The sequence below is a fragment of the Pelobates fuscus genome, chromosome 6, assembly GCF_036172605.1.
Source record: "Pelobates fuscus isolate aPelFus1 chromosome 6, aPelFus1.pri, whole genome shotgun sequence".
NCBI lineage: Eukaryota > Metazoa > Chordata > Amphibia > Anura > Pelobatidae > Pelobates > Pelobates fuscus.
The window spans coordinates 20,317,885-20,331,121 of NC_086322.1; the positions used below are offsets into that span (position 1 = coordinate 20,317,885).

The 13,237-nt window shown below is 39.6% G+C and overlaps 1 protein-coding gene across 1 annotated transcript in view; it reads left to right on the forward strand.

Annotated features, from left to right (window-relative positions):
* Nucleotides 1–13,237, forward strand: part of ALMS1 (ALMS1 centrosome and basal body associated protein) — an 80,687-nt gene that overhangs the window by 64,197 nt on the left and 3,253 nt on the right. Inside the window, exons 14-18 of the mRNA XM_063457546.1 lie at nt 4,382–4,552; nt 5,217–5,470; nt 6,334–6,508; nt 8,816–8,879; nt 9,990–10,089. Coding sequence (XP_063313616.1) covers nt 4,382–4,552; nt 5,217–5,470; nt 6,334–6,508; nt 8,816–8,879; nt 9,990–10,089 — 764 coding nt within the window. The remainder of the gene's footprint in view (nt 1–4,381; nt 4,553–5,216; nt 5,471–6,333; nt 6,509–8,815; nt 8,880–9,989; nt 10,090–13,237) is intronic.

The following is a 13,237-nucleotide window of genomic DNA, read 5'->3' on the forward strand; positions in this document are numbered from 1 at the left end:
TGGGGCTGCAGTGGGGTAAAGAAGGGAGTTAAAGGTATGAAAGAGCAACTCAGTTTCCATCCTGAGCTAGATGTAAAGCAGTTACCATATAGTGTGCAAGATATAGGGCAGATAATGACTATACCCCAAGTTAAATACAATGGTGTGTAACTTACCATACACTGAGTCAGATATAGTGTGAGTGATATTGGACAGGTAACTTACCATACACTGAGCCAGATATAGTGTGAGTGATATTGGACAGGTAACTTACCATACACTGAGCCAGATATAGTGTGAGTGATATTGGACAGGTAACTTACCATACACTGAGCCAGATATAGTGTGAGTGATATTGGCCAGGTAACTTACTGTACACTGAGCCAGATATAGTGTGAGTGATATTGGCCAGGTAACTTACCATACACTGAGCCAGATATAGTGTGAGTGATATTGGACAGGTAACTTACCATACACTGAGCCAGGTATAGTGTGAGTGATATTGGCCAGGTAACTTACCATACACTGAGCCAGATATAGTGTGAGTGATATTGGCCAGGTAAATTACCATACACTGAGTCAGATATAGTGTGAGTGATATTGGACAGGTAACTTACCATACACTGAGCCAGATATAGTGTGAGTGATATTGGACAGGTAACTTACCATACACTGAGCCAGATATAGTGTGAGTGATATTGGCCAGGTAAATTACCATACACTGAACCAGATATAGTGTGAGTGATATTGGACAGGTAACTTACCATACACTGAGCCAGATATAGTGTGAGTGATATTGGCCAGGTAACTTACCATACACTGAGCCAGATATAGTGTGAGTGATATTGGCCAGGTAACTTACCATACACTGAGCCAGATATAGTGTGAGTGATATTGGCCAGGTAAATTACCATACACCGAGTCAGATATAGTGTGAGTGATATTGGACAGGTAACTTACCATACACTGAGCCAGATATAGTGTGAGTGATATTGGACAGGTAAGTTACCATACTCTGAGCCAGATATAGTGTGAGTGATATTGGACAGGCAACTTACCATACACTGAGCCAGATATAGTGTGAGTGATATTGGACAGGTAACTTACCATACACTGAGCCAGATATAGTGTGAGTGATATTGGACAGGTAACTTACCATACACTGAGCCAGATATAGTGTGAGTGATATTGGACAGGTAAATTACCATACACTGAACCAGATATAGTGTGAGTGATATTGGACAGGTAACTTACCATACACTGAGCCAGATATAGTGTGAGTGATATTGGCCAGGTAAATTACCATACACTGAACCAGATATAATGTGAGTGATATTGGACAGGTAACTTACCATACACTGAGCCAGATATAGTGTGAGTGATATTGGCCAGGTAACTTACCATACACTGAACCAGATATAGTGTGAGTGATATTGGCCAGGTAACTTACCATACACAGAGCCAGATATAGTGTGAGTGATATTGGCCAGGTAAATTACCATACACTGAGCCAGATATAGTGTGAGTGATATTGGACAAGTAATTTACCCTACACTGAGCCAGGTATAATGTGAGTGATATTGGACAGGTAACTTACCATATACTGAGCCAGATATAGTGTGAGTGATATTGGACAGGTAACTTACCATACACTGAACCAGATATAGTGTGAGTGATATTGGACAGGTAACTTACCATACACAGAGCCAGATATAGTGTGAGTGATATTGGACAGGTAACTTACCATACACTGAGCCAGATATAGTGTGAGTGATATTGGCCAGGTAACTTACCATACACAGAGCCAGATATAGTGTGAGTGATATTGGCCAGGTAACTTACCATACACAGAGCCAGATATAGTGTGAGTGATATTGGCCAGGTAACTTACCATACACTGAGCCAGATATAGTGTGAGTGATATTGGCCAGGTAAATTACCATACACTGAACCAGATATAGTGTGAGTGATATTGGCTAGGTAACTTACTATACACTGAGCCAGATATAGTGTGAGTGATATTGGCCAGGTAACTTACCATACACAGAGCCAGATATAGTGTGAGTGATATTGGCCAGGTAACTTACCATACACAGAGCCAGATATAGTGTGAGTGATATTGGCCAGGTAACTTACCATACACAGAGCCAGATATAGTGTGAGTGATATTGGCCAGGTAACTTACCATACACAGAGCCAGATATAGTGTGAGTGATATTGGCCAGGTAACTTACCATACACTGAGCCAGATATAGTGTGAGTGATATTGGACAGGTAACTTACCATACACTGAGCCAGATATAGTGTGAGTGATATTGGCCAGGTAACTTACCATACACAGAGCCAGATATAGTGTGAGTGATATTGGCCAGGTAAATTACCATACACTGAACCAGATATAGTGTGAGTGATATTGGCCAGGTAACTTACCATACACTGAGCCAGATATAGTGTGAGTGATATTGGACAGGTAACTTACCATACACTGAGCCAGATATAGTGTGAGTGATATTGGCCAGGTAACTTACCATACACAGAGCCAGATATAGTGTGAGTGATATTGGACAGGTAACTTACCATACACTGAGCCAGATATAGTGTGAGTGATATTGGCCAGGTAACTTACCGTACACAGAGCCAGATATAGTGTGAGTGATATTGGACAGGTAACTTACCGTACACAGAGCCAGATATAGTGTGAGTGATATTGGACAGGTAACTTACCGTACACAGAGCCAGATATAGTGTGAGTGATATTGGCCAGGTAACTTACCGTACACAGAGCCAGATATAGTGTGAGTGATATTGGCCAGGTAAATTACCATACACTGAGCCAGATATAGTGTGAGTGATATTGGCCAGGTAACTTACCATACACTGAGCCAGATATAGTGTGAGTGATATTGGCCAGGTAACTTACCATACACTGAGTCCGATATAGTGTGAGTGATATTGGCCAGGTAACTTACCATACACTGAGCCAGATATAGTGTGAGTGATATTGGCCAGGTAACTTACCATACACTGAGTCAGATATAGTGTGAGTGATATTGGCCAGGTAACTTACCGTACACAGAGCCAGATATAGTGTGAGTGATATTGGCCAGGTAAATTACCATACACTGAGCCAGATATAGTGTGAGTGTGTACGGTAAGTTACCTGGCCAATATCACTCACACTATATCTGGCTCAGAGTATGGTAAGTTACCTGTCCAATATCACTCACACTATATCTGGCTCTGTGTACGGTAAGTTACCTGGCCAATATCAGAGCCAGATATAGTGTGAGTGATATTGGACAGGTAACTTACCATACTCTGAGCCAGATATAGTGTGAGTGATATTGGCCAGGTAAATTACCATACACTGAGCCAGATATAGTGTGAGTGATATTGGACAGGTAACTTACCATACACAGAGCCAGATATAGTGTGAGTGATATTGGCCAGGTAACTTACCATACACTGAGCCAGGTATAGTGTGAGTGATATTGGCCAGGTAACTTACCATACACTGAGCCAGGTATAGTGTGAGTGATATTGGACAGGTAACTTACCATACTCTGAGCCAGATATAGTGTGAGTGATATTGGACAGGTAACTTACCATACACAGAGCCAGATATAGTGTGAGTGATATTGGCCAGGTAACTTACCATACACTGAGCCAGGTATAGTGTGAGTGATATTGGCCAGGTAACTTACCATACACTGAGCCAGGTATAGTGTGAGTGATATTGGCCAGGTGACTTACCATATACAGAGCCAGATATAGTGTGAGTGATATTGGACAGGTAACTTACCATATACTGAGTGAGATATAGTGTGAGTGATATTGGACAGGTAACTTACCATATACTGAGTGAGATATAGTGTGAGTGATATTGGACAGGTAACTTACCGTATACCGAGTGAGAGTAGTTCTACAACATCTGTGGATCTACCTATTGGGCAACCATGGTGTACACGGAGTTATTTAAAGGCCTCTAGTTACTGACTACAGTAAATTTAAAGGACTAATAATGGCACCCAATGAAATGGTCTGAGTGGGAGGGGTCCTGGACAAACAGTGTAAGTAAATCTAAGGTAATCAGGCTTGTATTCCTAACATTATAATGTCTGTTTAACCAGTGTTGGAAAGCAGTCTGTCAGGGGTATTTACTAAAGTGAGAATTCCCAGTGAATACAAACTGAATTTCAAATTTCAGCCAAAATAGATGACCTTAAAGCATAGGTAATTTAGAAAAATGTTCTAGTTTGGCTATTTTTCCCATAGATTTATAATTCACTTTGAATTCTCACTATCGTGAGTAGCCCTGTGTGTCTCCTGAATTCCCCATGTCCCTTTCATCTGAATACACCAGCTGGCATGGAAACTATAATTTGTCCTGTGATTCTTGTAGGAGACCTGGAAATTGTGACCAGTGCTACAAGGAGAAACACCAGGGATGTTGGCACCACTTTCCCCTCACCTGGTGGGGAGCAGCAGAGGATCCAAACAAAGAAAGAGCCCTCCTGGATCAATGGAGTCCTGCGTCCTAGGGAAAGGAAGAGCAAGGCGTATGTCTCTAAAGGTATGTGATATGAGGACATATATCAGATATGTTAGGAATACACTGGGTGAAATCATTTTCAGATACTCTGTGCTTTTAATGGGATAAATATACAAAATATCAAAACCAGAAACAAATAGTTGAAAATGTCTTGTCCATTCATCATCGACCTAGAGTTTTAAGCCAGGATTGAGTGACGGGAGAGCAGGAGGTCCCTCCAACAGCCTGTCCTGCTTTCCATCACAGATATTCTCTCAGCAAATTCCAAAATTATTTGAATGCATAGTCTATTAGAATTGTCAATGGTGCTATAGGAGCTGTCATATGGTAAGATTATCCTTTGATGACAGGTAACTTTTATTTAAAAGCGGGTAAAATTTGTATAATCATAATCACCATTACACTGTGATGTGAATTTTATTGAGGGATGTATAGAAAGATATTACATATGACAACAGAGTGTACTGTTTCAGAAATATGGAGAGCTAATGCAATCTGTTGGCATCTGATCACATTTGGGGCATTAAAGGACCACTAATGGCACCCGGATCTGTGTGAAGCGATCCTTCAGTTTTATCCCTGCAGGGTAAAGCATTACCATCTAATAGATGCAGACAATCTGGTGTGATCAAAAATAGTGCATTCTGTGAGTCCTATCTCCAGAGTCTGCCTTTACTTTCTGCAGGCCTGAGCTGGTTTGTTCCTGCAGAGGATCTAAAATCTGACTCCAGGAAGGAGAATGAGAGCTGCTCGCATAGAGGACCATCTGTAAATTGGTATGAACCCATGACAAATGCCAGGCCTTGGAGAGAGCCACTGAGAGAGAAACATCTGCAAGAACAGCCCGTGAGAAGATCTGGCAGTCTGCTGAATAGGTCTCACAATGTCACAGACACAGGGGACAAGTCACCAAGTCTGTTTATTAAAGTCACCCTGCAGGTGAGATGATGCTGTGTGCTGCAGAAAAATATCTAACATGGTTCAAATGTAGGCTTAACAATTTCACTGGATAGATTAACAATCTCACTGGATTAATTGGATAGATTAACAATCTCACTGGATTAATTGGATAGATTAACAATCTCACTGGATTAATTGGATAGATTAAGAATCTCACTGGATTAATTGGATAGATTAACAATCTCATGGGAGCTGCATATGACTTTTCTAATGTTGGAGAGACCCAATCCCAGTTTTAACTAATGTAGTCCAAGCACCACTTACTTTTCTTTAGGCCTCATAAGGAAATAATTTTAATGGCTCAGATGAAAATTGTATTATCCCAGTGTACATCTTTATTATCCTTTAATGCTTTAAAATTGTTTATAGATAAATAGACACTCAGTGGACCCGTATTCGGTACGTCAGCTCGTTAATGCAAATAGGTAAACAGTGAATCATGTAGTAGATATACAACATGCAGACATCACATGAAGTTTAGCTGTAATTGGCAAACAAAAGGCTCCAAAAAACAACAGGGCATTATTCGAATGCCACAGTGTGCCCACGCATTGTTGCTAACCAGCAAAATAAAATTTAGCAAGGGCACAATTTATGAGAGTGCTTCTATGGAGCTTCTTTCTTAGAGATAAATGTTTCTAGATTAATAGATACATCTCTTTGGTATGTTTCTGTGTACACACAGTGCTGTAATAGAAGATTTAGGTTTCCTAATACAATAACCAGAAATGAGAACATGTGACATCGCATCAGCAGGAGGCTTGCCATTTCTCAGCTCTGCGCTCGGTTTGGTTTACATTAAGCAGCCCATAGTCTGGTATTTAATGGATCTTTTATTTTAGGAATCCTTGCAGACCCGGAGACCAGATTTCATCTTCCGCTCTGGGGAGAGGGTAAAACGCTTGCAGCTGCTGGCCAGAGAACGCAGACTCCAGGCCGAGTTTCAGGAGGAACGAGACAAACTATTCAACTTGGCAGAGAACAGAGGGGGCAAAAATTACACTAAATCTTATAATGGTAATAGGAGCAACATAGCAAACTCGGCACCTGTTCTCTGACTTAATGGCTTTCATAATGGGGCCCGTTTCTGTTACAGTGGCTCTGCCACCACTAATCAACATTCTCTAATCTGCTACTATATAGTTCACTGTGTCTGGATCTCTTTGGGGTTTTCTTCATTTTGACAACAACTGACAATGGGTGGATCTTAAAGCAAGGCTCTGTTTCAGTTGCCAGAGTTTACCCAGAGTCCATTTGTAAAATGAGTAATGCGCATAGGAGAACAAATCACCCAGAAATTGAGACCCAGCACAAGGAAGAAAATATATAAATAGTTGCAAAGGGAAGAGTTTAACGTCTTTACGGCGTTCAATGCCGTCCCGCATTAATTGGGCTTTAAAACCATTGCGGCGGCATAGAACGCTGTAACGACTTTCCGCCCCTGGAAGTCTGCGGTACTTGCCTCCACCGCGATCCGCTTTGGGAGAACTGCCTGGTAGCCCTCCCACGGCAATTCACGTCCCTGGGGGCCATGTGATAGTTTATAGTTCTCACAGGGCGATCACATGGCAGACATGGCTGCCTGCAGAGGGACTGCCTGGGCTGTCAGGCATTCCCCATGCTGATGGGAAAAGTAAAAAAAATATATATATTATTACACAAACAAATATAACTACATGCAGATATTTGTGTGTGTGTGTATATATATATATATATAACAAAATACACTTAGAATGACATTCTATATATATCTATTTATAAATAAATACAAATAATTGCAAATATATATATGATTACATATGTTTACACAGAATATTTAAATACATATATGTATAAAAATTCTACATGTATATTTATGTAATCTTTTAACATAATTATGTTATTTTATTAATTAAAATTTGAGGGACGTGCCTGACAACCCAGGCAGAAAGGCCAGGGAATTTAGTTCATAAGCCCTATATTTAACCCTGTAACTTTTCAAAACACCATAAAACCTGTAAATGGTGGGTAATGTTTTACTCAGGAGACTTCCCTAAACACAAATATTAGTGTTTTAAAACAGTAAATTGTATTACAACTATAATATTGTCAGTGAAAAGTGATTTTTTTTTTTTGTTTTGCATTTTTCACACACAAACTGCACTTTTACTGGCGATATTGTTGTAATGCGTCTTACTGTTTTGAAACACTAATATTTGTGTACAGTGAAGTCTCTGCGTATAACAGTATCCCCCATGTACAGGTTTATGGTGTTTTGGAAAGTTAGAGAGTCAAATATAAGGCTTACATTCCAGTGTGTTTTTTTTTTACGTACAAGGAGTGGTGCAGCGCCTAAAGTGACCTTAAAAAATATATATATATAAAAGCAGAGAGAGAACAATAGGAAATATATAGTGTAGTATATCACTGTCCAAATAAATAGAATAAAACAAGAGAAACACACTCACAATTTCATGGAGCTAAAATTGTAGCTTCAACTTGAATGCCTGGGTGGAACAAATCCCGCCTATGGATATAGTGCGGTTCTTGGTGGTTGCGGTCACTCAAATAGTGGAAACATATAAGCAGCTCTGCGGATATGGGCATAGGATTTTATAGTGTAGTGCCCACTTGTAAGTATAGATGGTGGTCTTTTCCTGCCAGAAATGTAGGAGAAAAAGAAAAAACAAAATAGTGTGTACCGTAAGGCACAGAATACAATTAAAATGGTAAGATATTTACTCACATTTGATGGAGCAGATGTGGACTGCTCTAACCCTCGGGCTTGGGTGGTACAATCCCCACCACGGATACAGTAGTTCAAGCAGAATAGCAGCAAAGGTTGGTCCAATAAAAAAGTACTTTTATTTAAAGGTAATTAATATAAAAATATAAAACAAGAAAAAATACACTCAAAGTGAGGTAGATAATAATAAATACACTTAACGCATTTCACCTGGCAAGAGGCTTTCCTTAAAAGTGTTTTACAGACATGGGGAAACCTAAGCTGCTTAAATGGAGGGGGGGAGGAGGGGAGTTAAAAATACTGGTTCTGTGACATCACAGGTTACATGACTGAAAATAATTAACATAATCCATCATACAAAAATATTAAGACTAATGGTTTTACATGTGAATCCTGATCTATGTCTTGGAGAACAGCACGAGAAAACATTCTGTTCGTTCCGTAAAGGTGGCTGTACCATTAGAAATTTACTCTGCTTACCTAATTGCAAGACAATAGCTCTCTTACACTTTGAATCTCTGGTGTTTGAGGAGAGGTTTGTAAATTAATATGTTTTTCCATGTTATCACTAACCCACCAGTATGTTACTATTTCTACAGGTTCACAAATAACCCAGAGAGACAGAGCCATTCTGAAGAAAGAGATGGTGCAGCGGTCCAAACGGTGAGTTCATCTCATTAGCTGATATGATGCAGACCTCGGACAGGCCTAAGCAGCCAATGGCATGAGAAAGGGCTTTCATGCTGCTAGCTAAACCCTTTAATGCTTCTTCCTGGGGGAGGTTTAAATGGATAGTTAGGCAAAAAAGAGAAAAGGGCAACATTTTCACTCGTCAGTGGCTAGTGTCGAGCCCACTTCTCTAGCTGACTTTTAGGGTACTCAGACACCTCTTTCATATAATGGGTAACATAGGCCATACGAGCACGTAATGCCATGTGCATAGTTATTATCTATTCCCATTATTTACTATGCCAACAGGAGTAAGTATGATGAGTCATGTCACCAACTGTGAAATCTGAATTTGATGTAGTTTAAAGTATGTGTAATATTGTTATGGTCAATTGTTTTCCTATGCATTTTCTGCACAAATTATAAAATGGTACAAAGTATAAACAATACATTTTATAGTTCTAAATTTACAAAACATAGGTATAGATCCCTGTATTTTTATGGTTTCTGAAGCTAAAGTGAAAACATAATGTTCATTTTAAACTATTCAATATGAACACTGGAGAATTTTCTCCTTTTTCTTTTCTGAATTTTGTATTTTCATTGTTTTGATTTAGTAAATCTTATTTACTAAAGATGCATTTAGTTTAAAAAAAACAAACAAACATATTTCTGAGGGTAAGTTACAGACAAAGTCTCCTTGATATTTAAATTCAATGAAAATGTTTTGGCACCTGTGTATGCAATGCTAGCAGATATGGGGCTTTTTGAAGTGGTCATGGAGGTGGAAGTCTGGAAGTGCAGAGTTTCAGCATATATTGGTAATTGTGTGCTGGGGTCTAGCTGCACCCCCAGCATATGTGGCATAGGCAGCCCAAAATAATGTTCTGGGTTGCCTAATATCAATTCTGTCCTCCCACACTGATCGTACCCCTCCCAGCCTTCTATTCCCTCTGCTATATTTATTTTCCCACTCCGCCTTACCGCCTCCTCTTTCTCCTAACCTTGCGGACTCTGAGTGTGCAGACGTGCACTGAGCCCCTCAAATCAGAGACCTTAATTGGAATAAATGTTAAATAAATGTTTACTAACCCTCGTTCTTAGGATATATGAGCAGCTTCCAGAAGTCAGGAAGAAAAAGGAGGATGAGAAGAGGCAGTCGGAATATGAGACCTATCGCTTGAAGGCACAGATCTTTAGAAAGGTTTGTTTTTAGAATTACCTTAAACACAACATTTACATTGATTGTCTGCTTCCAATAGAGATATAAATGCTGTAATGGAAATATCTCGAATAGAACATGCTAAAAGTTCTTTTTAAACCTATATGGAAATACTATGTAAATGTGTGTTAAGAGAAAGTCTATCAAATTAGTTAGAAGGGAATGTAAAATAAATATTGTATAAATATATTGCTGTACGCTGATTGCGTCTTTTTTAGCCAATCAGGATACTAGAATTCTTATCGCGGTGACTGACCAAAATAAATAGTTAGTTAGTTAATAAATAATATATACAAAGAAAAGACACTGATCACTATTTGCTCTGAAGGACACGAAGAAGTCCTTTGGTAAAAGTGTTTCTTGGGCCACTCCACCGCAATCTGCTTTTTGGAAAACCAAAAGGAAAAAAATGTGTATAGCTCATCAGAGGTGAATAATAAAGCAGTACAACCTGTATATAACTCGTGGAGTACACTATGGAAATATGTATTAGAGGTTGGCAAAAATCAGGCATGTCTCCCTCCAAATGGAACACGAAAAACGTTTGGGATACGGCTGTATAAATCTACTCACAAGATGAAGGCGTTTACTGCGCTTACGGGTGCCTCCCCGATTTATTTTACCATTTGTGGGTGATTGTTCACCTTTTTACAATAAAGCTGCTTATTTTTCATACCTTTACCTACTGGAGTCCTGTCTCATATCTACCCTATTGGACCAACAAAAGGGATCAATAGACCCCCAATAACATCGGAGGAGGCACCTTTGAGCACAGGAAACGCCTTCATCTTGTGCGTGTATTCAATTAAGCGCATATTTGTTTATAATAACTGTATTACACTATATATTGTTTGTTCCTCATTTAGATTTATACAGCCGTATCCCAAACGTTTTGGTTTTCCATATATGCTACAATATAAGGTCATTCTCTGGGTAATGATCTTGGGAGGCTGTTCAATTTAATGTAAAAGATAAGTATATTTTATACTTGGTATTTACTATACACATTGTTTATCTGTATGTCTCCCTCTATGATGGAGAAAATCTTCCAAAAAGGTTTCTTCATACAGGTATATCTTCGTAAGTGGCAGATTGTATAAAAGTACCGTATATACTCGAGTATAAGCAGAGTTTTTCAGCACATTTTTTGTGCTGAAAAACCCCAACTCGGCTTATACTCGAGTCAATTGTCTGTATTATGGCAATTTGCATTGTTTCATTACATTTTTTTATTTTATTATAATTTTTTATTTAATTATTATTTTTATTTTATTATTTTTATTTTTTTTATTATTATTGCTATATATAAATTTTTTCGTCCCCCCTCCCTGCTTGCTAGCTGGCCAGGGAGGGGGGCTCTCCTTCCCTGGTGGTCCAGTGGATGGGCACTGTGTAGGAGGGGGCTGTGGGGGCTGCAGAGAGATGTTACTTACCTTTTGATGTTACTTAGCTCTTCTGTCAGCTCACAGTGTAACTCTCGCGAGAGCCGCGGCTCTCGCGAGATTTACACTGGGAGCTGACCGAGGTGCTGAACGGACCGGCGGAGGAGGAGAGAGCTGACAGGAGCTGCAGGAAAGGTAAGTAACATCTCTCTGCAGCCCCCACAACCCCCTCCTACACAGTGCCCATCCACTGGACCACCAGGGAAGGAGAGCCCCCCTCCCTGGCCAGCTAGCAAGCAGGGAGGGGGGACGAAAAAATTTATATATAGCAATAATAATAAAAAAAATAAAAATAATAAAATAAAAATAATAATTAAATAAAAAATTATAATAAAATAAAAAAATAATAATAAAAAAATGTAATGAAACAAAAAAATATTAAAATAATTAAAAAATAAAAATGCCCACCCCCCACCAAGGCTCTGCATCACACTCTGCATTACACACACACATACACACACTGCACTCATACACACACACACTGCACTCATACACACACACTGCATTCTCATACACACACACTGCATTCTCATACACACACACTGCATTCTCATACACACACTGCACTCATACACACACACTGCACTCATACACACACACTGCATTCATACACACACACTGCATTCATATACACACACTGCACTCTCATACACACACACTGCATTCTCATACACACACACTGCATTCATTATATACACATACTGTAAATAAATATTCAATTAATATAATTTTTTAAGGATCTAATTTTATTTAGAAATTTACCAGCAGCTGCTGCATTTCCCACCCTAGTCTTATACTCGAGTCAATAAGTTTTCCCAGTTTTTTGGGGTAAAATTAGGGGCCTCGGCTTATATTCGGGTCGGCTTATACTCTAGTATATACGGTAACACATTTATGAATACAATTATACGATTTATATACAGGTTGTACAGCTTTATTATTCACCACTGGTGATCTATACACATTAATAAATATATGGCAGCCCCCTATCTGTAACAGGATGCAAATTTACGAGTGACAGTAAAAATAGGCAATACGTGTTTCAGCGTCAGGAAGTATATTCCTGGCAAGCATTACTATCTCCGTAGGAACTTGTACGTTTGGCAATAATTCCAAAAGCTCAAAGTAAAATGTATTTCACCAATGAAAGATAACACTCCACTAAAAAAATAATGATTGAACATCCGCTATCCCCACATTCATAATAAATCCCCCGGCCTCTGATCCAATCCCCTTCAACCACTGTTCTAATCAGCCTGTGCAGAATGAGGAAAGCCTGTGTGTGTGTGTGTGTGTGTGTGTGTAATGTAGCCAAAGTGGTTTTCATTGGAGACTGCACATTTCTTCCTTAGAGTTGCAATTATCCCCCTTTAACCCCTTATTGACTGTTGGCGGACCCGGTCCATCATGCAGGGGAAGCACTTAACGGCGGATGACGGACCTGGTCAGTCATGTGCTAAAATTAACCCCAGATTGCGTTAATCACGGGGTTAACGCTCCTCCGGTCTGCCTCGGTATTCGAGGCAGACCGGGATCACCCGATCGCGCTGTCCCTGCAGCTGTGATCGCTCTGACAGGCTGTCAGGGACTCCTGGTCCGCCTCCCTGCACTTCCGCATTCAGTGTGACATGCAGGGAGACAGAACAGGGCTGATCTTCTCCCTACAAAAAACAAACAAACAAAAGTTA